The sequence below is a fragment of the Conger conger genome, chromosome 9 (genome assembly GCF_963514075.1).
Source record: "Conger conger chromosome 9, fConCon1.1, whole genome shotgun sequence".
NCBI classification, from domain to species: domain Eukaryota; kingdom Metazoa; phylum Chordata; class Actinopteri; order Anguilliformes; family Congridae; genus Conger; species Conger conger.
The window spans coordinates 46,074,140-46,098,001 of record NC_083768.1 but is presented as its reverse complement, the minus strand read 5'-3'; the positions used below and the strand labels follow the sequence as shown (position 1 = coordinate 46,098,001).

Below are 23,862 nucleotides of genomic sequence, written 5' to 3'. Positions count from 1 at the left end.
ACTGAGTCCCTTTCTCCCTGTGTCTCCCCCATTTCTTTCTCCTTCTCTAGCATACCAGCTGAGAGTTTGTCAGCCTCCTCCTGCTGTAGCCAATGCGGATGTTCTGATTGACGACGACGAATTCGAAATAGGTAATCATTATTCAGTTATGCTCATTGGTGGGTATTACCACTGCTTTTTTTATATTTGTAATTTATTTACATTTTTACTTTCATGTGTATTGCCCCCTTTTCTTAACACAAGCTTGAAAATGACATGCCCAAAATAAAATGGTTATTATTCCTGAACCCTTTTTACCAGAGTAATAATCCTGGACCCTTGGGGTTTGTTCTCCAACAGTCAGACTTACTCTAAATATTACTGAAATAAAGTCAGAAACTCAAACACAGTGGAAGTAGAAGATTTTTTTGATCTACCTACTGTGTCCTCAAAATATGAACCGTCAACTAAACATACTGCTTACTTACAGTATATTGGTATGCAATCTGTTCCCAAATGTCGATCTTGAGTTCACTGGAAGAGAAGTTAAGTCATCTTCTCTCAATAATATACATATTTCTGGAGTTTTCACGAGCAGACTTTTCAGGTAAACCATACTTTTTAGGAGGAAGATACGGAGGCTTTGAGTCTAATAAATCATAGAGGAAGTGGGTTTTTTATTACAAGGCTGGGTAATTATGACACTTGCTTTATGGCATTGGAAAATAGCATGGGGATATGTCACGCAGTCTGCAGTATGTTTAGTCAACGCTGCATATTTTGAGGACACCATAGTTTCGAGCACGCCAACACACACTCTTAGCTGTTCACTTTGTTCTCATTACCTCCAAGTATAGTCTTCTTTGTTGGCATTTTTTGAGTCTACACAGTTCCATGTCACACAAAGTCATTGTTTCATTTCAAATCAAATGTTCTTCCCTGCTGCTACTCTGCAAAGAATCTTTGTGACAGTCTGCCGTGAAGAGCTCTGCCAAAGTGATCAGAGGGATCGTAAATAGGAATATTAAAATCATATAGTGTCATCGTCATAAGTTGTATAGTGCTTTTTAGAGACACTGTCACAAATATGCTGTACAGAGAAAACCAAGCGTAACAAAATCCTGTCATCCTTCAATACAAAACTTCCAAGACTAAGAAGAATCTGTAAATTCTTAAGAAAAATGTATTTGATTTCAGGAGCCTTTACAAATGGAAATGAGATTAGGCTTGTTTGTATGCAGCAGTAGTCAGAAGCTTGAACAATTAGAACATACTGTACTGTAAGACTAAGCTGTATGCTGTTACAGCATTGAAGGCTACATAGGTTGTCGTTTCAATCGGCTAATGACTTGATTACAGTGTATTACTCTACTAATTACTCAACAGGAGACATCATCAGATACCAGTGTCATCCTGGCTTCACGCTGGTGGGGAACGAGATCCTGACCTGCAGGCTAGGGGAGCGACTGCAGATGGATGGCCCAACTCCGGTGTGCCAAGGTTGTCTTTACATTTCATTTAAGGTTTCAACCAGTAAGTAGGCCACCTTAACGTGCCAAATTATGAGCTGCCCTGCCAGCACTTCCTGTCTTGTTTCCTTGGATCACTCTAGGAACAGCTTGTTCTGCCAAACAATGAATTTCCTTTTTTTGTTTTTTTTGCTAAAATATCTTCTGTAATTAATCATTCATGGCATCATACATTACTTGTTTTCCCTAGGAGGACCATTCCATGAGTCAAGATTTGTCCTCTGCACAGCCATTGGCCTTAGATGTCCAAGAGTAAACCTAAATAATCAAGAGAATAACATATTCAATATATAGACTATTGTTGCAATCTAAAATACCGCCTTTGCAGAATTATTCAGATTCTCACACAACAGTTACAAAAGAAAGTATTTTATAGCAATGGAAAGTTGGAAATGTACTGAACAAGCCAAACCACAAATTGGTTCCTTTGAGACAAAGGCAGCGATAGATTCCCTCTCAGGCTTTGCCAATTGACAAGATGTGCAAAATGGTGTGTTGCCATCACTGCTCTGGTTTTTTTTGGGTTTATTTTTTTGATAAACTGATTTCAGTTATTTTTCTGGTTACCTTTACAGTGCAATGTCCAGCCCACGATGTGCGCTTTGATTCGACTGGAGTCATTTTGAGTCCAGGCTTCCCGGATAGCTACCCCAATCTGCAGATGTGTTCCTGGAGCATCAACGTAGAGAAGGGCTACAACATCACCCTTCACTTTGAGTTCTTCCAGACGGAGAGGGAGTTTGACATCCTGGAAGTCTTTGACGGTAGCATTCCTGGACACTTGTGCTACTGTTTTTACCCTGTAATATAACCATTGTGTCATCACACAGTATTCTTGATTCGCCTCACTTCATTTAAGTCTTATGCCACAAATAGAACATGGTGCAACTGTTTTTACAGCCCAGAATATAAACATTCAAACATCAATTTAGATGTGTTGTCTGAATTCACACTTGTTTATTGATGGAGTTTAAGCCACAATACAATGGTTAGCCAACCTAATAAATGCTATTGTGCTGTTAGAATTACAGGGTTCCATTTGCTTGCCTATTAGAAAGCCTCAAGGGGCCTATGTTGTGTGCCATCTGTGGTAAAGACCTAACTGTAAAAAACAAAACACGTTTTTCATTAATGTGATTTTTGTCTGTTAGGGATAAATTATTAATGAACAATAGGTAGGATTAACGAATAAATATATAAACCACTCAATAAATGCAAATGCATTTTGCAGTTTTTAAGCATCAAAATTAGTCTCCAATTATCCTTAGAATTCCCTGTGTTGTGAATACATTGCATACAATTATTTGTGTATGACTGTAAATACTTGTTGCTGGAAAACATACAAGTAATCAGCTGTATTACTAGACTTACCCTTGCTGAAAAGTGCCCGAGAAATAAACAAAGCTGTTAATGATATTCACATTGAATATACACCTAGTGCTGCTAGTCCCTCTCATTCCCTTCCTCTCCGTTTTACACCAGGGCCTAACATCCACAGCCAGACCCTGGCCACTCTCAGCGGAGACCTCACCACACCCTTCAACATGACCACCACAGGCCACCAGCTACTGCTGCGGTGGTCTGCTGACCATGGGACCAACAAGAAGGGGTTTCGCATCAGATATGTCGGTGAGTATCAAAGTATGTATCCATTTTTTCTATCAATCTCCTCAACTTTGCACGCCTGCTCCCCTTATCTTGATGTGCTAATTGCATGTGGAGAATGTTTTCGTGCATATATCCGTTGAGCTTCAGGAGGAATTATGAAGCATGCTTTATTGCTGCTCCTGAAAATGTTGTATTACTAACTTATGGACAGACAGCATGTGCCGTGAGTCAACTTGCTTGCTTATCCTGTGGTTTACAGACAGCTCTGTACTTAGCCATAGGGCCTGTAGCCTGGTGGCTAAAGTACATGACTGGGACCTGGGAGGTTGGTGGTTCAAGTCCCAGTGTAGCCATAAGATCCGCACAGCCCTTAAGCAAGGCCTCTAACCCTGCATTGCTCCAGGGGGGGTTGTCCCCGGCTTAGTCTAATGAACTAGAAGTTGCTTTGGATAAAAATGATTGATATAACTATTATTATTTTTACCATTTACATAATTTTACACTTGAATGTTGAGTAAAGATACATTCTGCAAATAGCTTCAGACCAAATCTAAACATATACAAAGACATTTCACATTTTTTTACTGAAAAATTGTGGGAAGTTTTAGAACTTCACAGTTGAATAAGCGATTGTCTGGTTATCGCAAGGTTTGTAAAAACCTTCTAAGAATGTTCCATGAATTTTTTCACCAAACGACATTATAACTTTGGAAAAAAATCCCAGGAACATTATAAAAACATGCCACAAAATACCTTTGAAGAATGTTGTCCAAGTATTCCAACAATGTTTAGAAAAATGGGATATTGTCAGGGCTATATCGCACACTGTGACGTACCAATCGTAAAAGACCAATATCATACAGTGTACAGCCAGCATTAGTGGAGGCATCCAGCCTGCTTGGTCAGGATGTGCTAGTCCAGCACTACTCAACTCCATATCCTGCAGGCTGCCTTGTCTGCAGGCTTTTGCTTCAACTGTGCGCTACACCACCTGATTTCATTAATTAGCTTATTATCTGAACCAAGCAGATAAAATAATTAGTGAAATTAGGTGGTGTAGCGCATGGTTGAAGCAAATGCCTGCAGACACTATGGCCTGCAGGACGCAGAGTTGAGTACTGCTATGCTACCCCACGTATGGCCAGATGGCCTTCTGTATTCATCCAATTCCCTTGCTTCTTCTGACCTTAGACAGGGTTCGACAAAACAACCACAGACTTCTGCTGGTGGCAACCAGTTGGCCAGGAAGACCATTGTAAAACCCCACGCTAACCCAATGATGGAATTTAGCGGGGGCCGAAGGGGGTTTTGCGTGCTTGGCCTTCTGGCGTTGCTGGGAGAACATTAGTTGGGTTCATTATTATCCTCCGTACAAGAACAGAGCACAATTATGTTTAAGAATATACTGGGTCCGTTGCCATGGGTCGGATATGGATTGACCTGCCCCATATCCCGCTTATAGCTGGCCAGAAACGGATCAGTACAATTCTTAATATTCTCCGTTCTCAAACGGGGCCGTATTGTACGCTTAGTGGTTACTATAGTTTTACTCGTTTATCTGACTCCATTTAAAATATAATTTAGCAATTTGGGATTGCAACTTACGCAGACCTCGGGAGTGATTACACTCGACTCGTACCTGCGCCACCATTACTCAATATATGCTCCCGGGATTAGCATTACTGCTGAAATCTCAGTTCGGTGGAGAACTCAGAGGCTGAGGGTCCAATCAACACAATACATGCAAACCTGCCATGATATTTGCGAGCCCAGGTCGGCGTAGCATTGTCTGGGCTCCTTAGAGCTAATTTGGCAGGAACCGGCGCTGTAACGCCCAAGGGTTCCCTTCGCACCAAATCACAAGAGCCATGCGTCCCCCGACCCTTAAGGGACAGAAATTGCTGGCCGCACATCTTAAAACTACCACAGGTGTACCGCCCCGCCGATCGGTCGGTCTTTGGCCACCATTTCCCCCTGAGTATTTCAGTTGTAATTTAGGCTGAAAAGGTACAAGATGAATTAGAGTCATGGAGATCACGCAAGTTACAAACAAAATAGTTTATTCGCAGACAGGTAGGTTATTAGCTTTAGAATATCACAATCAAGTATAAAATACACAAATTAAGAAAAGAGATAGAGTAAATAATCATACCTAGCCTGCTTGGACTACACACAAACACAGAGTATAGAATATGCCGTATGGAAAGTCGAATACGATCTTCCTGATACTTACATACACGTACAATATGCTGCGTGGGAAGTCGAATACGGTCTTCCACTGCTACACATACATACATACATACATACCCAAGACATGTTGTGTGGGAAGTCGAATACGATCTTCCCAGATTGGTCTGTCTCCCTTGCTTTTATGCCAAATCATACGTTTGGAACCAGGCGGCAGTGCCATAAATCAACCTGGAGGGGTGGTCAAATCTGGAATTTAGACCCCCACCGTTGGGGGTTGTTGAGTAGGGAAAATGAGATGATTACCAGGAGAGGACGTGTAGGTTTTCCCTTGGGATACTGAAACTATAGTTTATTAAATTCCATTTGGTATGAAATGTATCTCATCCGATTCCTTGATTTTATCAGATCACATCCATACCAAACAGATTACCCTTATGTTTTATTATGTTGCAGTTATCATGAAACTTCCCTCCTGATTATCCATTTTACATGCAATTCCTGTTACCATTACATAAGACCATCTATAATTTACAGCCAGGCCCACCAGGCAGGGGGCTAAAACACATGGCTTCTACAGAGACAGCTTTTGCCCAGTTTCCCCTCGGCTCCTGAATGGTTGTGATATCAAAGGTAGACTGTTACAAAAACTAGACCATTACACCAGTCGCACTGAACCAATCAGAATAACACCAAACATCACTATATTCTGACCTGGGATTATCATGAAACATCTTTATACCATCTCCAGTACTCCTGTACTCAAATCCTGTAGGAATGTGAGAAAAGGGGGGCCTCCAGGGCCCAAGAAGGCGCCTCTAAGAATCCTTCTCTAGCTCTCCCCCACAGGCATGCGTGCCAACGGTGGGGGCTAACAATGTATACTCCAGGAGAGGGAAGTCAGCAAGCTGACCAGCGCATGAGACCAAATGTTACTTATGACTGGCTTACACCATGGTTTTGTAACATACCAAATTACAGATTTGTTATATTACAAATTGCAACCTAATTGTTATATGCCAATTGTTACATTAAAATGTCATTATATAAGTCTCTTACGTGTAACGGTGTTGATTTCAGTTTGGTGATCTTTGATTTCTCTTAGCTGAATGAATTTGTATTCCCATGTAGAGTTCTTTTAAAACTGTGCATGCTGGTGTATCAAGACCAGTGGTTCTCTTGACCTGTGGAGCCACCTCATATGCTGGTTTTCGTTCAATCGCAATCCCAGACTTTTAACAAGCTGTTATCTTCTCTAAATTAGGTACTTGTCATGCTTGTACTCTAAAGGCACATTAAGGCTGAAACTGCTGTACATGCCATTGTGTTTATTGTGTTTATTGTGTTACGTTGCAAATATTTACATAAAACAAGGTAACGTTTTTTAGCTGATTAAATTAAAGACTCCTAATTAGGTTGCGGAACACAGGTGTTTGGGCTTGGCAGGTTTGGCTCATTATCATTTTCTTTGAATTTGAATACATCATTATCTACCAAATTATTAGTTTTCATGGCCAGATGCCCACACTTTCACCAATTAGGAACCTGCTGATTCACCTCAGTCTTTAATTTGATCAGATATATTTTCTTTATGTAATCGTTTGCTATATGGCACAATGTGAATACGGTATTTTTATTCTTCTTGGCATGCATAGCAATTGCAGATATATCTGTTTTCAGAGGGTAAATATCCCCTCTAATTATGACAAGTATCTCATTTGGAGTTAACAGCCTGGGATTGCAATTGTGGTTGAAGCAAAAACCAAGCTAAAGCCAGCAGGTAGTGCTAATTAGTGACATCAGCTGGCTGTGTTCATGAGTGAAACAAAACGTGGCAGGACATTCCAACCCTGTTATGATGTTGGATGTATGACTGTGGATGACACAGTAGTAAAGTCACAAAAGTATGACATGGCAGTCACATTTACTGAACGAGCTCATCTGGTAACGGTATTAAGCAATGCCTGCTGGGTCAGCACTCGCGATTTTAATTAGGTGCTTTCGACATTTAGGGGGATTATTTATGCCCTAACCCACATACAATTAATGTGTTCATGTTGTGCTTGTCATGCTATATATGCTATATTGCAAAATAACTATAAGTAGTATGTGGTTTCAAACACATCCGTCATCGAGCCTCCTAATTAGGTTGTTGATCATGTTTTTAATGTCTTTAATAGTTGTTTTCCTTATACTTATTAACACAATGCAGGTTTGGCTGCTTGCAATTGCTTGGCTTTGAATGATACATTCTTCATTCAATTCTGAATTCTTCCAGATGGTTAGTTTTATTGGCCACACTTTCACAAATTAGGTGCTGGTTGATTCACCTTAGTCTTTCATTTGATCAGTTAAAAATCATTTACTTCTGTAATGCAGCTGTTATATATATAGCACAAGATTCACAATATGAACATTGGAAATGTGTTCTTCATGTTATATACATGGTTATTTCAGACATAAAGCGGCGTAAGAGGGTAAATATTCCCTCTAATCATGAGATGCACCTAATTAAGAAAAAATAATAGCTTGTTAAAATTCTGGGACCGTAATCGTGGTTGGAAGGAAATCCAGCACACACTGAGGTGCCCTAAGAACATGTTTGGGAACCACTGCTAGAAGATGGTCTATATTTAAAACCAGTGTATATGGCTGTTTTGAATTCAGCAATGCTTCCAAACTGATAATTGCAGAACTTGAGTTGGGATGAGAAAATAAGGGAATATTTTATGTTTCCTCTTGGCAGTGCTCTACTGCAGCACGCCTGACTCTCCTCCACATGGCTCTATCATCAGCCAGACTGGTGGCCAACTCAACAGCCTGGTACGTTGGACCTGTGACCGTGGATACAGGCTAATTGGGAAGAGTACAGCTATATGCCGAAAGACTCCACATGGATATTATGCATGGGACTCCCCTGTACCAGCATGTCAAGGTAAGACCATTACCAGTCCGTCATACCATGCTGACCTTCACTTGAGACTAGAACTGCCTCAATGTAAATCCCAAACTGGCAGGTCATATCGAGGAGGCAATTAAAGCTCCTGTCAATAAATCATTTGAGCTGTTCCATGCTCGATTGCAGTATATAGTGCGTTTCTAGGTTGGAATGTTTGCGATTCTTTCATTGTTAATTTAAGTTTGTTGATAATCAAGCAGGTTGCTGGAGAATGCATCGACCACAAAACCTTTTTTTCCATCCTTTTTTATCAGTCACAGGACAGTGCCATGATAGTCTGTCTGAAAAAAATTGACATCTGCTTACAGCTGCCTCTGCCATACCGGCCCTGCTCAACACATTCCCATTCTACCTCTCCCCCTGATTTCAAACTGAAATTATGCCTCTGGACCCTCCATACAAAGTTTCTTTGTGAAACATTGCAGGAAAATCTAACAAAGGGATTTTTTGGCTTTGGCAATCTCTCTGCTCTGCAGCTGTGTCTTGTGGAGTGCCCAAAGCCCCAGTGAGTGGAGGTGTGCTGGCTACAGATTACTCTGTGGGTACACGTGTGACCTACTTCTGCAATGACGGCTACCGTCTATCCTCCAAGGAACTGACAAGCGCCGTCTGCCAACCAGACAGCACATGGAGCAACCATAACAAAATCCCTCGCTGTTCAGGTAAGAGGGAAGCCAGCTGAAACAAGTGAATGTTTGAAAACATTTTTACTGCAAATGCAGGTACACGTTTTTTCTGAGGTTAGAATTTTTTCCACATTTAGTTATTGCTCAGTGCCCAGCATTTAAAAAGGACTAAAAACAGGTCAACATATTACACGGTGCAGAACAACTTTTAATATTGAATGTAATTAATTTTAATTGCTATTTTAGCCTTTTTCTTTTTTCCTTTTTCTTTTTTTGGGCCATTCTGTGAAAAATCTATCAGAGGTGTGGGAGGTGACAGTTCCAATTTTGCTCAAACTTTGTGTAAATGTTCTTTATATATTCAACAAAACATTAGCCTCATTGGATCTGTTATTCAATAGATATTCGCTCGTAAAAAGGGGGGGGTGGTACCCAAAAAGTCACTCACGAGTGGAAATTGGGGTTTGCATCGATTTTGGGGCGTCATATTTTTTGCATTAAAGCAGAGAACAAGTTATGGTCATTCAAATATGCTAAATCATGCCACTTTTTTCAATATTTGATGGCTTACTTCATCAGCACCACTTGGTGTATAACTTCCAAACATGTAATACTAGTAGATATTTTGGTTAAGAACAGCTACAAGGAAAATGAAGTGAATTGGATAATTTATTTTAAAAATCATACAATGCCTGGGTCTGGACAGGAAATGACCAAAAGGTGAACCCTTGTAGAATAATCAGATAAAATGACCAGGTAGCTATAACATACATGGCTAGAAATTACAGGGTGGTGGGGAGTGGGGGGGAAAGGTGCGGCCTGAAAGAGTACATCTTTAGTCTGTGCTTGATGGTGGTCAAAGACTGTTCTTTGCTGTTCTGACCTGCACAGGAAGGTCATTCCATCACAGTGGGGCCAGAACAGACCGCAGTCATGACTGGAAAGTATAGGTGCAACAAAAGGGGGTGCCAGGCATCCTAAGATAGCTGAACAGAGCGGTCTGGCAGGCGTGTAGGATCCGAGGAGCTTTTGGATTCATGGTGGGGTTGACCCCTTAACTGCCTGGTATGCAAGCATCTATGTTTTAAATTTGGTGCAAGCCATAACAGGCAAGCCAGTGGAGGTCAGTGAGCAGTGGGGTGACATGAGAGTGTATATGAATATTGAACACCAGACAAGCTACGGCATTCTGGATGAGTTGAAGGGGTCTGACAACAAACACCAGAAATCCAGCCAGAAGAGAGTTGCAGTAGTCCAGCCAGGATAGTACCATTGCTTGGATGGAGCTGGGTGGAGTCGGTGGAAAGGAAGGGACGGATTCTCCGGATGTTGTGCAGGAAGTATCTGCATGCCCGCGTCAGCATTGCAATTTTCTCGGAGAAGAAGGCAAAGGGATCTAGGATAGATGGAGAAGAGGAAGGGACCGAGGACTGAGGCCAGTGGGACTCCTGTGATGAGGGGTTCATACTTTATGATACGTCATGGAGGAGCTGCAGATCTTCTCATCGAAGAACACTGCAAAGTCATTAGCAGTGAAGGAGGACTGCAGTGGGGGAGGAGAACAGTTGACGAGGGTTAGAAGGAGTCATGAATTTAGGTTTGATGGTAATCTACCTTGACGGCAGAAGAGGAAGAAAGGTCAGATGGATCCCTGGATTCCCCTCACTTCCCTCTCTCAGTTGCACAAGGGCACGTAACCCGTACCCTGGAGGTATGTTGGGTGTCAGACATGAACTGCGAGGAGAAGAGTGTGTTGGCCTAGAGACAAGAGGACAGAGTCAAGTGCTGAGAAGAGAGAGGGAAGCAGAGTGGGGGAATCAGAGAAGGAGGGGGGAGAGGAGCAGTGAGTGGGGGTGAGAGAGGAGGGTGACAGAGTACACGTTTGCGTTTTTCTCTGCTTTAATGCCAAAGATATGATTGACACAAACTCCAATTTACACTTGGAAGTGACAAATCCAATTAGCTATTGTTTTGCATGTTCTCTATCAAATACATAAAGAATATTTACACAAAGTCTCAGCAGAATTGGAGTGGTCACACCTGATTTTTCACTGAATTGCCCTTTTAAGTAAAGAGATTCATTATTCTAATATGGCTCTAAAGCAGTTTTTTGGTAGGAGCAGTAATTATAAGGATGGGATTTGTTTTTTTTCTATGGAATGGGACAGTGGTGGTGTGTCCAAGCATTGGCTCCTTCTCCCTGGAGCATGGAAGGTGGAGAATTGTTAACGGCTCCCATTACGAGTACAGGACGAAGGTCATCTTCAGTTGTGACCCTGGATACTACCGACTGGGCCCTGCCCACATCCAATGCATGACCAATGGGGTGTGGAGCTGGAGGAATGAAAGGCCACACTGCCAGAGTAAGTCATTTGCTTTATCCAACAACAAGTGTCAAGTAGTCACCTACCCTTTGGCCTGGTATGCCAAACTGATTATCTGACCAGGTTATCCTCTAATGTGGGACGATTGTCCCCTGTTTAGCTTAATCAAATGTAAATCGCTTTGGATAAGTAACAAATTAGTATTGGTATTACTTCTTCAGTTATGTTGAACATACATACACTGATGTGTCACTTGCAGCTAATTTTATCATCAAATATTTGAGTTGAGTGTGGCAAATGACATCACAAAATCCTGTCCAGCTGTAATTATGAATATCAATCAAGTCTTCCACCAAAACCCTACTCCTCTTGACAATGAATCCAACAAGTCTCTCTCTGAAATGGGTTAGATACAATAGCAAGCTAGCTTTCTGCTAGGTTTGCCATCACTTACATTCAAATATTCAAATTCAGGTTGGTTTTATGTCAATGCTAAACTTTGTCTTATCAAGTCAGACCATTGATGCACATGAATTTAGAACGATGAAGGTTTAGGTTAATAAACCTTTGCCAGCGCTATCATACAGTAGCAGCCTGGAGCCTACTGGCTAAAGTACATGACTGGGATGAGGAAGGTTGATGGTTAAAGTCCCGGTGTATATTGTATTATGTTATAAGTTAACATTTATTTCTTCAATGTTGATGATACATTTACTGATGTGTTACTTGCAGTTAATTCATTGTGGATAAGATTTTTGAGTTGAGTGTGGGAAAAAAAAATTTCTCTAGTAATGCTCACCAAAACACTTAATTGTAATATTTCTCTGTAGTAATTTCCTGTGGAGAACTTCCCACCCCTCCTAATGGGAATAAAATTGGAACACAGACGACCTTTGGAGCCACTGCCATTTTTACCTGTGATGCTGGATACGTACTGGTGGGCTCGACTGTGCGAGAATGCCTGTCATCAGGACTGTGGAGCGGAACAGAGACCCGATGCCTCGGTACAAGACCGCAAACACCCGTTATGATCAGTTTTGACCTTGAAAACATCCACATTGTTGCCATTAAATTTTGAATATATATACACTTGAAAATGCAGGTGAGCACTGATTAAAGCACTGATTTTATGGAACTCCATGGCAGAGGGTTTTTATTTAATTTATTATTCATCCTTTATTTAACCAGGGAAGTCGCATTGAGATTAACATCTCTTTTTCAAGGGAGCTCTGGCCAAGAAGGCAATATACATATAGTTAAAATAAATAATACAAAACACAGTCCAACATCAATGCACAAATTCACAGATAAAAGCAGTGCAAAGTGCATAATAGAACTGATCAAAAGCATGTGCATTCTGTGCTCAACAGTTCTGCAATTTTGGATTTAAAAACATCACAGGGTGGTAGTGGGGTTGTGCAGATGTGAGCAGTTTAAAAACTTTTTCCTTGTTTTGTCACCTGATGCTCCTCTCACCCTCTAGCGGGCCACTGTGGAATCCCAGAGCAAATTGTCAATGGTCAAGTTATCGGGGAGAATTTCGGTTACAGGGACACGGTGGTGTACCAATGCAGCCCTGGATTCCGGCTCATTGGCTCCTCTGTGCGAATCTGCCAGCAGGACCACAACTGGTCTGGACAGCTTCCAGTCTGCGTGTGTGAGTATTTCACTGCCGGGCAACTCTCGTGACAGAAACAAGTGCTTGAAAATTCCGAAAAAACAGTGGGCAAAAAAAGAAATGTAATTGCTTTTGTCCATCACGAAAAGAAGTATGCTTTTTGTCAGAATGTTGCTAGAGAAACAGCATGAATTTGCATGACTAAAGAATAGAAAATGGTTTACTGCGTGTTTGTTTTTACCTCTTTGAAGTTTACATTTGGTACATGTTGTAGCGTTCACTGTGAGGTTCGAGTCTTTGGTGGAAAGCCTATTGTCACTGACAACACGTAGCTATAGGACAAGGTCTCTCACCATCAAGACCGTTCACTGGGGCTATGAAACATTTACTGTGAACAAATGACTGCGTTACCATCCAAAACTGCACTAAAGATGGGGAAAGACATGGAACTGACAAAAACCATGGAGTCAGTGGAACCTGTGACTTCTATGACAAACCCCTACAAATTCAAGGAGAAATGCAAGATGACCAAGAAACTCTCTGCAATAGTTTAACTCCTTACAACATCACACTATCGTACATCTGGATCATTTCAATTGCCAATTGTCCCCACAGCTGGGAGGGGTGCAATTGAGTTCTGCTTCATACAGTACATAAAATGCTTCAATCATACAACGTGATTAGTAGGCAGTCCCATTCGCTGATTGCCAGATTAGCTATAGCCTTAGTAAATAAGACATTTATTTCATGCGGACCGCGTCCACAACCAACATGCCCTCGTCAGGCCGAATTCTGTGCTGCATGTTTAATGTACATCTGGCCCAATGTGTATACAATGGTGTGCTGATATGAGCATGGTATTGTTTACAGCATTACAGTACATGCTAATATGAACATGAACATGCTAGCATCAGTATACTCTCTTATGAGTATATTCCCTTCTCTCCCTTCCTCTTTAGCCATTAGTTGTGGTCACCCAGGAAGCCCCATCTATGGGCGCACCATTGGGAATGGGTTTAACCTGAATGATGTGGTGAGCTTCTCCTGCAACACAGGATATATCCTGGAGGGCCCCTCGCGGGCACAGTGCCAGGTCAACCGGCAGTGGAGCCATCCACCACCAACGTGTAAAGGTGGGGAAAAAAGTTAAGTCTTCTATTCATATGGAGCTCAATTATTTGCTGCACGCCAAACCACTGCAGTGAATCATGGGTGTTTTTGTTGCAGGCTGTAAATAAGGGGATGGAGGGGGAGTGAGGAGGATGATTGTTCTAGACTTTATGAAGTAAACTCAGTAATTCAGTTATGCAGAAATATCCACAGTAAAGCTTCAGCTATGGTGTGTGTGTGTATCTGAAATGTGTAAATGGCTCGTATGTTCCTCCATGTGGGAAACATTTACTGTAAACACAGGGCTGTGTATCCCGAGGACACTGCCTTAAAATATGGAAGGAGTAAGTCACTGTCCTGAAATGATAGGATTTCACCCTACCAGATTAAACGGATAAGAAAACATATTTTTTCTTGATTATAGCTATACACGACACTAGAAAGCTACTATTTTTGCTACCTTAGAAGTAGCAGTCTATGAACATTACTGCTACTTTAAACCTTTTGGATTAATAGTGCATTTATTGTTTGTCGAAATGTGCGTTGAGGTTAAATTGGTTCAAGAAGTTGTCTGGAAATATATTCATGAAAATGCAATACACCATGCAATCGCATACTCAGCCTGGAACCTCATGGCTTACTGATTATTACAGTGAAACACTCCTAGCAATAAATGTGATTGAATTAGCAAGCCATTTGAGCCCTCAAAACATGGTAACTGCAGTGGTTTAGGCTTTTAACTCCTAGTTTTAAGTTGCCCCAGAAAACCTTCTGCCGAATAACACGTGTTTGTCTTTGTTTGTTCAGTGGTGAACTGCTCAGATCCGGGAATCCCAGCCAATTCCATTCGTGAGAGTAAAATCGAGCATGGGAACTTTACCTTTGGCACCGTAGTCTTTTTTGATTGCAACCCAGGGTATTATTTGTTTGGGTCATCTGTGCTCACCTGCCAACCCGCTGGTCACTGGGACAAACCCCTACCTGAGTGCATTGGTAAGTTGATGTCATTTCCACCTTTTGGAACCGACAGCCCTGCTACTCGCATTCTATTTCCAATTAACATTTGATTCATGAATATTTAACTGTTAAAAAGCAGCGTGGAAGGTCACTAGTATTGTAATCCAAAATAATGCATCCTGCGTGTTATGACTCCATTGGCCCTGACACTTTGAGCAGTTTGCACCCAATTGCATCTACTAATATAATTGAGAAACCTGTACCTCTGGTATAATATCTATTTTTTTCCTTTATCTTACCGTTTGATCCAGCTGTGACATGCTTTGTGCAAAATCCATGTGCAGTTCAGTAACAGATCAGTCATGCTTTGTTATATCGGTTGGCATAGTCAATATCTAGCACAACATTCACCGACAACAATTTAAATATAAAGGGAAGATGTCATTTATGTTGTTTTCATTATGTAGAACAGGGATCCGTAACTCCAATTCAAATACAGCCAAATCCAAGTATTGGCAACTTGTATCTGTGTTCACTTCTGCCCAATACCTGCTCGGGCCTCTTCTGGATGTGGCCCTTTCTTATTTCTGCTATGGATGATTGTGCTCACATTTGCCACCAGGTGGTGGTTGTGCAAAAAACAAATAGCTACTGTGGAAAAAACAAAAAAAATATATGAAAATCTTGCTGCTGCCCGGCAGATCTCACAAGGCAGAAGCACCAAATGAAACCACTGTATAACAGATTAGAGATGGCTTCTAGTGATGATTTGTGGTGTGCTTAACCAGGGAAAGTATAGAATATTTTTGATTATACTACTGTACAAACCTTTCAAAGTGTTTCTCCACAGTATGCACATTGTTTGAAATTTGTTCCCTGTCTTTCAGTCGTTGACTGCGGTCACCCCGGCTCACCTCCTAATGGCATACTCAGTGGTGATAAGTTCACATTTGGGTCAACAGTGCAGTACTCTTGCTCTGGGGGAAGGGAGCTAATTGGTCAGTCATCACGCACGTGCCAACTCAATGGGCATTGGAGTTCCCCTTTACCCTTCTGCACAGGTAAGTGTGCCATGACTCTAAAATCATTTAAATCATTTAAATCATTCTAGACATGTAAATTCACTATAACATCATCTGCAGTAATATATATGGTCTTCTTCAAGTATAGAACAACATTATTTAGAAAAAGCACACATAAATCAAAGATATATAAGGGGCTCGGAGTTACATTACATTACAAAATATTTAGCAGACACTCTTATCCAGAGCGACGTACAATGAAGTGCAGATCGAACAGAGGAACAAGTGGAGTGTATCATACACTACAGTTATCTGTGAACTTCAGCTGCAGCTGCACTGTGATAATACATTTAAGGAAAGAAAATGATGAAAATGAATTGGGAACCTATTGATTTGCCTCAGTTTTTAATTTGACCAGTTTATCTTTATATGTCATCGTTTGCAATATAGCAGAATATGAACATGGGACATTTATTCTTCATGGCATGAGTTGCTATTTCAGACATATTTCATGTGGCTTAAGAGGGTAAAAATCACTTTAACAGCTAGAATTCACGGATTACAATTGTGGTTGGAACAAAAACCAGCATACACAGGCGGGGGGCAGGACCGAACTTGAGAACCACTGGCCTAGACTAAACTCAAAGTAAAAATACAGCAGGAGCAAGTCACTATCTTTATTTATGCTGTTGAACAATGAATTAAGATACGAAAAGTCTGCACAGCTGTCTCCTGTATAGTGATGTATTCTTTCTCTGTTTGTCTTTCCATGCAGGAGACACCTCCGGTAGCTGTGGGGATCCTGGCACACCTGCCCAGGGAAGCAGAGAGGAGAGTGATTTTAGGATACACAGTAAAGTGTTCTTCACCTGCTCAACAGGTTACACTCTGTACGGCTCAGCCAACAGGACCTGCTTTGCCAATGGCACGTGGTCTGGGACTCAACCGAGTTGCAAACGTGAGCAATAGCCCCCACCCTCTATTGATTGCATAATAATTCTTGTGAAAATCCACTTATAAAAACACTCAGGAAAATCCAGGGCTATCACTGAGAGTAATAAACCATTAATGTTTAGCTAAGGATATAGGGACCTCTAGTTCACCTCATTTTGCAAATTCCTCTATACTTAATACGTTCCATTCATAGAAAAAAACGCTGATTCCTTGTATTCTGCCTTAATATCATAATCATTTTAATGCTGCATTTACCCATTCTTTTCCACCCTGCCTATAGCGGTGCAGTGCGGCAACCCTGGAACCGCTAGCAACGGTCGTGTGTTCCGCATAGACGGAACCAGCTTCTCCCACTCGGTCATCTACTCCTGCATGGATGGCTACTTGCTCTCTGGTTCCTCCACACGTCAGTGCCTTGCCAATGGCACCTGGTCTGGCAGCATTCCAAACTGCACCAGTAAGTGTGTTCCTCAACCAAGCCTTCTCTTGGGACAAAAACTTGGAGCCAATCTTTTTTCATGGTGAATGTACAATGTATACATGTATTGTGCTGAGAAGTCTCTAGGCTGTGTTCTAATTCATTTTATTTTGTTCTAAAATTGTTATAATAAAATAGTGCCTCATGCCCAAGCATTGCCCAAGTTCAATTGCATTGAAAGCTAATGTAGAACCGGAGATGTTCCACTACTTGTTCTGCTCAGTCCAAGTGCACTGCTGCACACCTACTATCAGAACATGCTTGCTCACATATGCCACCTGGTAGTGGTTGTGCAAACAATAAATAGTTACTGTGGGAAAAAAAAAAAAAAAAATATATATATATATATATATATATATATATATATATATATATATATATATATATATATATATGCAAATTTGCCGCTGTCTGGCAGATCTCCAGAGGCAGGAGTGTCAAACTACACACGAAACAACTGTTGCTTTCTCATTTTTTGTAACATACAGAATATTATCTGTTGTTTATTATTTGCAGCCTTTATTTTTATTAAGGAGCCAACTGTATATACACAGTGCTGTGAAATGTCATTGTAAAACCCCACGCTAACCCAATGACGGAATTTAGCGGGGGCCAAAGGGGGTTTTGCGTGCTTGGCCTTCTGGCGTTGCTGGGAGAACATTAGTTGGGTTAATTATTATCCTCCGTACAAGAACAGAGCACAATTATGTTTAAGAATATACTGGGTCCGTTGCCATGGGTCGGATATGGATTGACCTGCCCCATATCCCGCTTACAGCTGGCCAGAAACGGATCAGTACAATTCTTAATATTCTACAGAGACGGCTTTTGCCCAGTTTCCCCTCGGCTCCTGAATGGTTATGATATCAACGGTAGACTGTTACAAAAACTAGACCATTACACCAGTCGCACTGAACCAATCAGAATAACACCAAACATTACTATATTCTGACCTGGGATTATCATGAAACATCTTTATGCCATCTCCAGTACTCCTGTACTCAAATCCTGTAGGAATGTGAGAAAAGGGGGCCCCCAGGGCCCAAGAAGGCGCCTCTAAGTATCCTTCTCTAGCTCTGCCCCACAGGCATGTGTGCCAACAGTGGGGGCTAACAATGTATGCTCCAGGAGGGGGAAGTCAGCAAGCTGACCAGCGCATGAGACCAAATGTTACTTTTGACTGGCTTACATCATATAAGACAAAGGGAACCATTTTTTAATGCATATATTTAAAAATGTTTCCTGCAGCCAAATCCCCCCCCTGTGAAAAAGTAAATTTCATAACTGGTTGCTCCACATTTAGCAGCAATAATTGCAATCAAATGCTTCCTATAATTTCTTATGTCTTTCACACTGGAGGAATTTTAACCCACCCTTCTTTACTCGGTGTTTAGGTCCTGTCACAGAATCTCTATTGGGTTCAGGTCTGGATTATTTTGTGATGAACTAACCATTTGAGATGAAAATGACATTTGTCTTGCAGTGATAAATTGTGGGGAGCCTGGAGTTCCGGCCAATGGGCTGAAATATGGGGAGGACTATTCGATTGGGCGGAATATTACCTATGTATGCCAGCCAGGGTATACCATGGAGCCTGTGAACTCTGTAGTCCGTACCTGCACAGCAAATGGCACCTGGAGTGGCCTCATACCAACTTGTAAAGGTATTTATCAGCGTTCGACTATCTAACAAGCTATCTACTTAATATGCGTCTGTTTTTTTGGTGAAATGCTGTAAGGGGATGTTTGGCGTTAATGTTGGGCAAAGGTGCTATGGAATCATGAAAGGCTTGACTGTTTATCCCCAGAGATAGGTGGTGCTAGGCAGTGTATCTGTATCTTGGAGTTGTGGCCCTGGCCCAACTCTCAGGATTCATCTAAGGAGACTGGGGACTTTTGTTTACAATAAGATCTTGGGAGTTGTTACTGGTAGTTACTGGTAGACCTATTACTGATAATTACTGAGCCTAAACATAGGGGGAAAATACGTAGCATTTTATAAATGCACATATTGCAAAGTTTAAAAAAAGAAAAGAAAAAAAGATTACAATGGCCTTGCTTGTCAAAGGGCTCAATTTAAGTGAAAACAACATGTTGTGCTCAAGCTATTTTGCCAGGTACATGGCCATGGGTCAGCCTGAGTGGGCTAAGCCCATCTAGATTGATCACAGGCCCACCCAATCAGCAGAATTATTTTCAGCCTTTTTTTAAGATAATGCATTGGTTTTATAGTCATTTCATCATTGTCTTCTGGCCAATAAAATTTCTGGAACATAAAAGTTCCGTGCGGTTTAAAAAGAAATAAAAACAATAATCACTGTAGGTCCTTCTTTTTTTTATGCCCACCATAGCAATGTTACAATAATGTGGTCATGAGAGGTGCTTTCTTGAACGTTAGAAGGTTGTTAATTTTGTCACACTAGATGTCGTATTTAAAAAATTTTTAAGGTTTTGTTTCCAAAATTTAAAATTGCACCTACTAAACTTTTTCAATTGCACAAATTAGTGGACTTGAAGTACTTCATGCCTTATGCGAGAGCAATGACGAAGATGCAAGTAACTAATCAGATCCCGACACTGAAGAAGACACTGAAGCGCTGTGCCATTTAAAACTGCAAACCGATCGATCCAATTAACTTCATGAGTAAGTATAACTATTTCTTACGATCATATTGGTAAATATGTGTATTGTAGTGCAGCTTTCTTGTGTGTTTCAGAGAATATTCAGTAATGTGCTTGTTTGTAAATTCCAACACTCTGTTCTGAATTCAGAGAGGTAGAGAGGCACTTTGTGTTTGTACATATTGTAAATGTATAATATTTACAAACAATTTTGGTTTTATTTTATTTACAGAGTTGAAGATGCTGAACAGGAAATTCCTCATAGTTCACCACCAGCTGAGGCTAAACCTCACCAGAAAGTGGAGGTTAACTGTATTGTTTTACGATCATTTTGGTAAATGAGTGCTGTGTAGTAACATGGAGGATTATAAAACTGACTGTCATGTTACAATCGATATTGGCATAGTGTAGGCTATGTGCATTCAGGATATAGCAGAAAAATAACAACTTCACGAAACAGACCTGCTCAAAATTGAGGCATTGTTATTGATAAGTTCAGTCGGGATTTAGCTTAGCTAATGTGGTTTCAGTATTATTGACAGCTTGCATTATTTGTAAATATATGGCTGGATGTACCATTCCTTGTGTTAATTGTAGATATCTAGTCAGTAGGGAGGCACTCTTCATTTGTATATGATGTCTATAGTTTTTTATATTATTGTTGCTCTTGTTATTGTTGCTATTGTTATTATTATTGTGTGTTATTATTGGGTTTGTCCATTTTTTTTTGTAGAGCACATTCCGTTGAACGAAATATGAGATATAAATGAAGTTTGAGTTCATGTCACACTTCCTAACAATTTTGTTTTTATTATATTTACAGAGATGCCGAATAGGAAACACAGCTACCTAGCTCACCACCAGCTAAGGTACCATCTAAATGGGCTGGTTATGATCATGTGCCTTTGCATTCAGCCACAGAGATTCTGGCTATCGGCAAGGTGGCTTTGTATGGTCGCATACCTCGAAGTGTATGTGAATGACATCTTCCATGTATAGTTGTGTGGTGTTTTCAATAAATGTTTCAAAATTCAAAAATGACTTTGTTTTTGTCTTCTCCATGTCTCACTGAGCACTGCTTTGTAAAAAGGTTTTGTTACAGCCAGGTGTGAATAGCCTACTTACCTGCAAAGTCAACACAAGTAAGCCCTCCACATTGTACCAACGAGTGCACAAAAACTGCCCATAGTACATGATGAGATGGCGGTGGATTCATATTCCTGAAGTACTTATCGATCATCCCCTTTATTGTTAGAACTAAAAGTGATTTGTATTTGATTTGATTTAATTTAAATATTGAGGCAGGTTGGTCCTCCAAGACAGGGGAGAAAACTTAAACTCACCATTATGTTGTATCAAACCAAGCCCTCACATTTAATATGGGTCCATCTTTTGATAGTCATGCAGCTCAAGATCTCCCCGACAAATGCTCAGCTCGGCATACAAAACCATTTTTATAAAAGTTATAGGAGTAATCCTTGATTTATGATTGAAGCGCCACCACTATCTTCTTCAACGGTGTATGTTTCCATATTCTTCTTCTGGTGGAAACAGTGAGAAGAACCACAGAACTGTGGGAACATTCGCTGAACATTCACAGTGCTTCCATTTTGTGCCAGCACTGTGTATGCAAGATGAAGATCTCCTAGCATCATCCTTACTAATATAACATCATCCGGTTGTGCTCAATATCAAAGAAACCGATAAACAACAAGGCGTGTGGTCTGGGCAGGCATACATTGCTGCATAGGTAGCCTAAAAATCAAGTTAATATATTTTGGTCATGCAAATGACCAAAGAGGAAAAACCCAAATTCCACTCAGTTCTGTTTAGTAAGCCATATCATTAATGTGAATTAATTATTTAATCATCGTTATAATTGTTTTTCTTTTGTTTGAGCAACAGTTCATACCGAGTCATTCACTGCTGCGAACGGCTTGGTATGCATGTTATGATCTTGGTCGCCTATGTTATGATCTTCCCTGGTTTTATTATTTATTTTATTATATAATTATTGAAATTCTTACAGAAGCAAATTCAAATGGATTTCTCTGGTTTATGAAATTCAAAGTCAGCACAAGTCTGTACCTGCTGCAAAATCAATTTTTGGGAGAAACATCTGCTTTATCATTGTCTTCCATTGTATTCGTAGAGACTACGGAAATTGCCAGTATGCCTGTGCGTTATGCATGGATTCTAAAAGTAATGAAAAGAGTTAATTTCATTGGATATGATGAATCAAGGTGCATAATCCAGCCCACTTTACACCTGCGCCATGCACCTTGAGCTGTGCCCTCCATGCTTCTCCTAAAGAAAATACCAATATTCAATAGCTAGCCCAGTGTGCCACGCACCTTGCCATTGACTGCACCAATGTGCCCTGTGAAGTTGATTCCAGAAAATGGAGCGTCTTGTTTTGCAGAAATTGTGTGACAACTTACCCATGTGACAAATGACCCCGCTCTCCTCTACCTATCACTTGAATACACATCTGCTGTCAACAACCCATACTGTACTGGCAAAGCAGAATGCAGACTTCATAAACACTCTTGTGCTCCTCTCCCCCCCAGCTGTCACCTGTGTTACGCCCCCTGCCATCTCAAATGGGATCCTAGAAGGAACAGACTTTGAGTGGGGGACCAGTGTAAGCTACAGCTGCTCACCAGGATATGAGCTGTCATTCCCAGCCATTCTCACCTGCGTGGGAAACGGTACCTGGAGCGGAGAGGTGCCTCAGTGTCTACGTGAGTCATTCATGCTAATGTTCGAACCAGTGTCACCTCTGCCACCTGACCATGCAGGTGGTCTCATTTCATTCATACCCACACATGCACTTACCCAGGAGACCGAGGATGCACAGGTGATCATAGGCTTGGTAATCTCTATATAATGGGCGGCTTGTAGCGTAGTGGTTAAGGTAAATGACTGGGACAGGCAAGGTTGGTGGTTCGAATCCCAGTGTAGCCACAATAAGATCCGCACAGCCATTGGGCCCTTGAGCAAGGCCCTTAACCCTGCATTGCTCCAGGGGAGGATTGTCTCCTGCTTAGTCTAATCAACTGTACATCGCTCTGGATAAGAGCCAATGCCAATAATGTAATGTAACATACTTTTTCATTGGGTGTTATGGGTGTTTGATAACTTTATTAATTAAAGGCATACTTACTAAAACATCAGCTTTAGTGGTCACTTTTCACACAGGCCATTTTACTGACATTACTCCTGTTTGTATTTAGTTAGCTAACTTTAGCAAAACCTAGTTGTGACACTAGCTACTGCTGCTTGCACCCGTGGATTTCACTCCCTTCTTACTCTATACTCACAAACCCATTAACTAATTCTAGTTTTTTATTTTTTTTTATTTCAAGTCTTCTGAAAGTCCAGCAGACTGTATGCTGGACACATGTCTAAACTAACTTATATACTGTATATGCAGATCGATATATGTTTACAAAAAATACATACATGTGGCCAAGTTGTAACATATAGATGGGAAAACAGAATTGTCCCAAGGATCACAGTTCATTACTGATGACTCAGTTTTTTAGCCTGTCAATTAAAATAGAATGATCATGCGGTAACTATCTCAGCATTGACCATTGACCATTTTTTAGCTTTGAGAAACTGTTTTTGGATAGGTGGGATCATTATCTTGCTGTAAAATGAACTGCAGGCCAATGAGTGTTGAGGCATACATTTGAACTTGAGTGAGTAGGATGTGTTGATACCTTCAGGATTAATTTTGTTACTACCATCAACAGTTATATCATCAATGAAGTGAGCCAGTACCTTTGGCAGCCATACATGCCCAGACCATAACACACCCAACACCGTGTTTCACATATGAGGTGGTATGCTTTGTAGTTCCTTCACCCCTCCATACTTGGTTC

At 40.9% G+C, this 23,862-nt stretch overlaps 1 protein-coding gene across 1 annotated transcript in view; it reads left to right on the top strand.

Moving 5' to 3' along the window:
• The window catches only part of csmd3b (CUB and Sushi multiple domains 3b), a 268,124-nt gene that overhangs the window by 230,450 nt on the left and 13,812 nt on the right, over positions 1-23,862 (top strand). The window contains exons 45-60 of the mRNA XM_061256027.1: positions 51-131; positions 1,366-1,479; positions 2,084-2,272; positions 2,991-3,137; positions 8,050-8,238; positions 8,739-8,924; positions 11,057-11,251; positions 12,043-12,216; positions 12,696-12,869; positions 13,790-13,963; positions 14,748-14,933; positions 15,785-15,958; positions 16,695-16,877; positions 17,154-17,330; positions 18,835-19,014; positions 22,543-22,716. Of these exons, the coding sequence (XP_061112011.1) occupies positions 51-131; positions 1,366-1,479; positions 2,084-2,272; positions 2,991-3,137; positions 8,050-8,238; positions 8,739-8,924; positions 11,057-11,251; positions 12,043-12,216; positions 12,696-12,869; positions 13,790-13,963; positions 14,748-14,933; positions 15,785-15,958; positions 16,695-16,877; positions 17,154-17,330; positions 18,835-19,014; positions 22,543-22,716 (2,697 nt within the window). The remainder of the gene's footprint in view (positions 1-50; positions 132-1,365; positions 1,480-2,083; positions 2,273-2,990; positions 3,138-8,049; positions 8,239-8,738; positions 8,925-11,056; positions 11,252-12,042; positions 12,217-12,695; positions 12,870-13,789; positions 13,964-14,747; positions 14,934-15,784; positions 15,959-16,694; positions 16,878-17,153; positions 17,331-18,834; positions 19,015-22,542; positions 22,717-23,862) is intronic.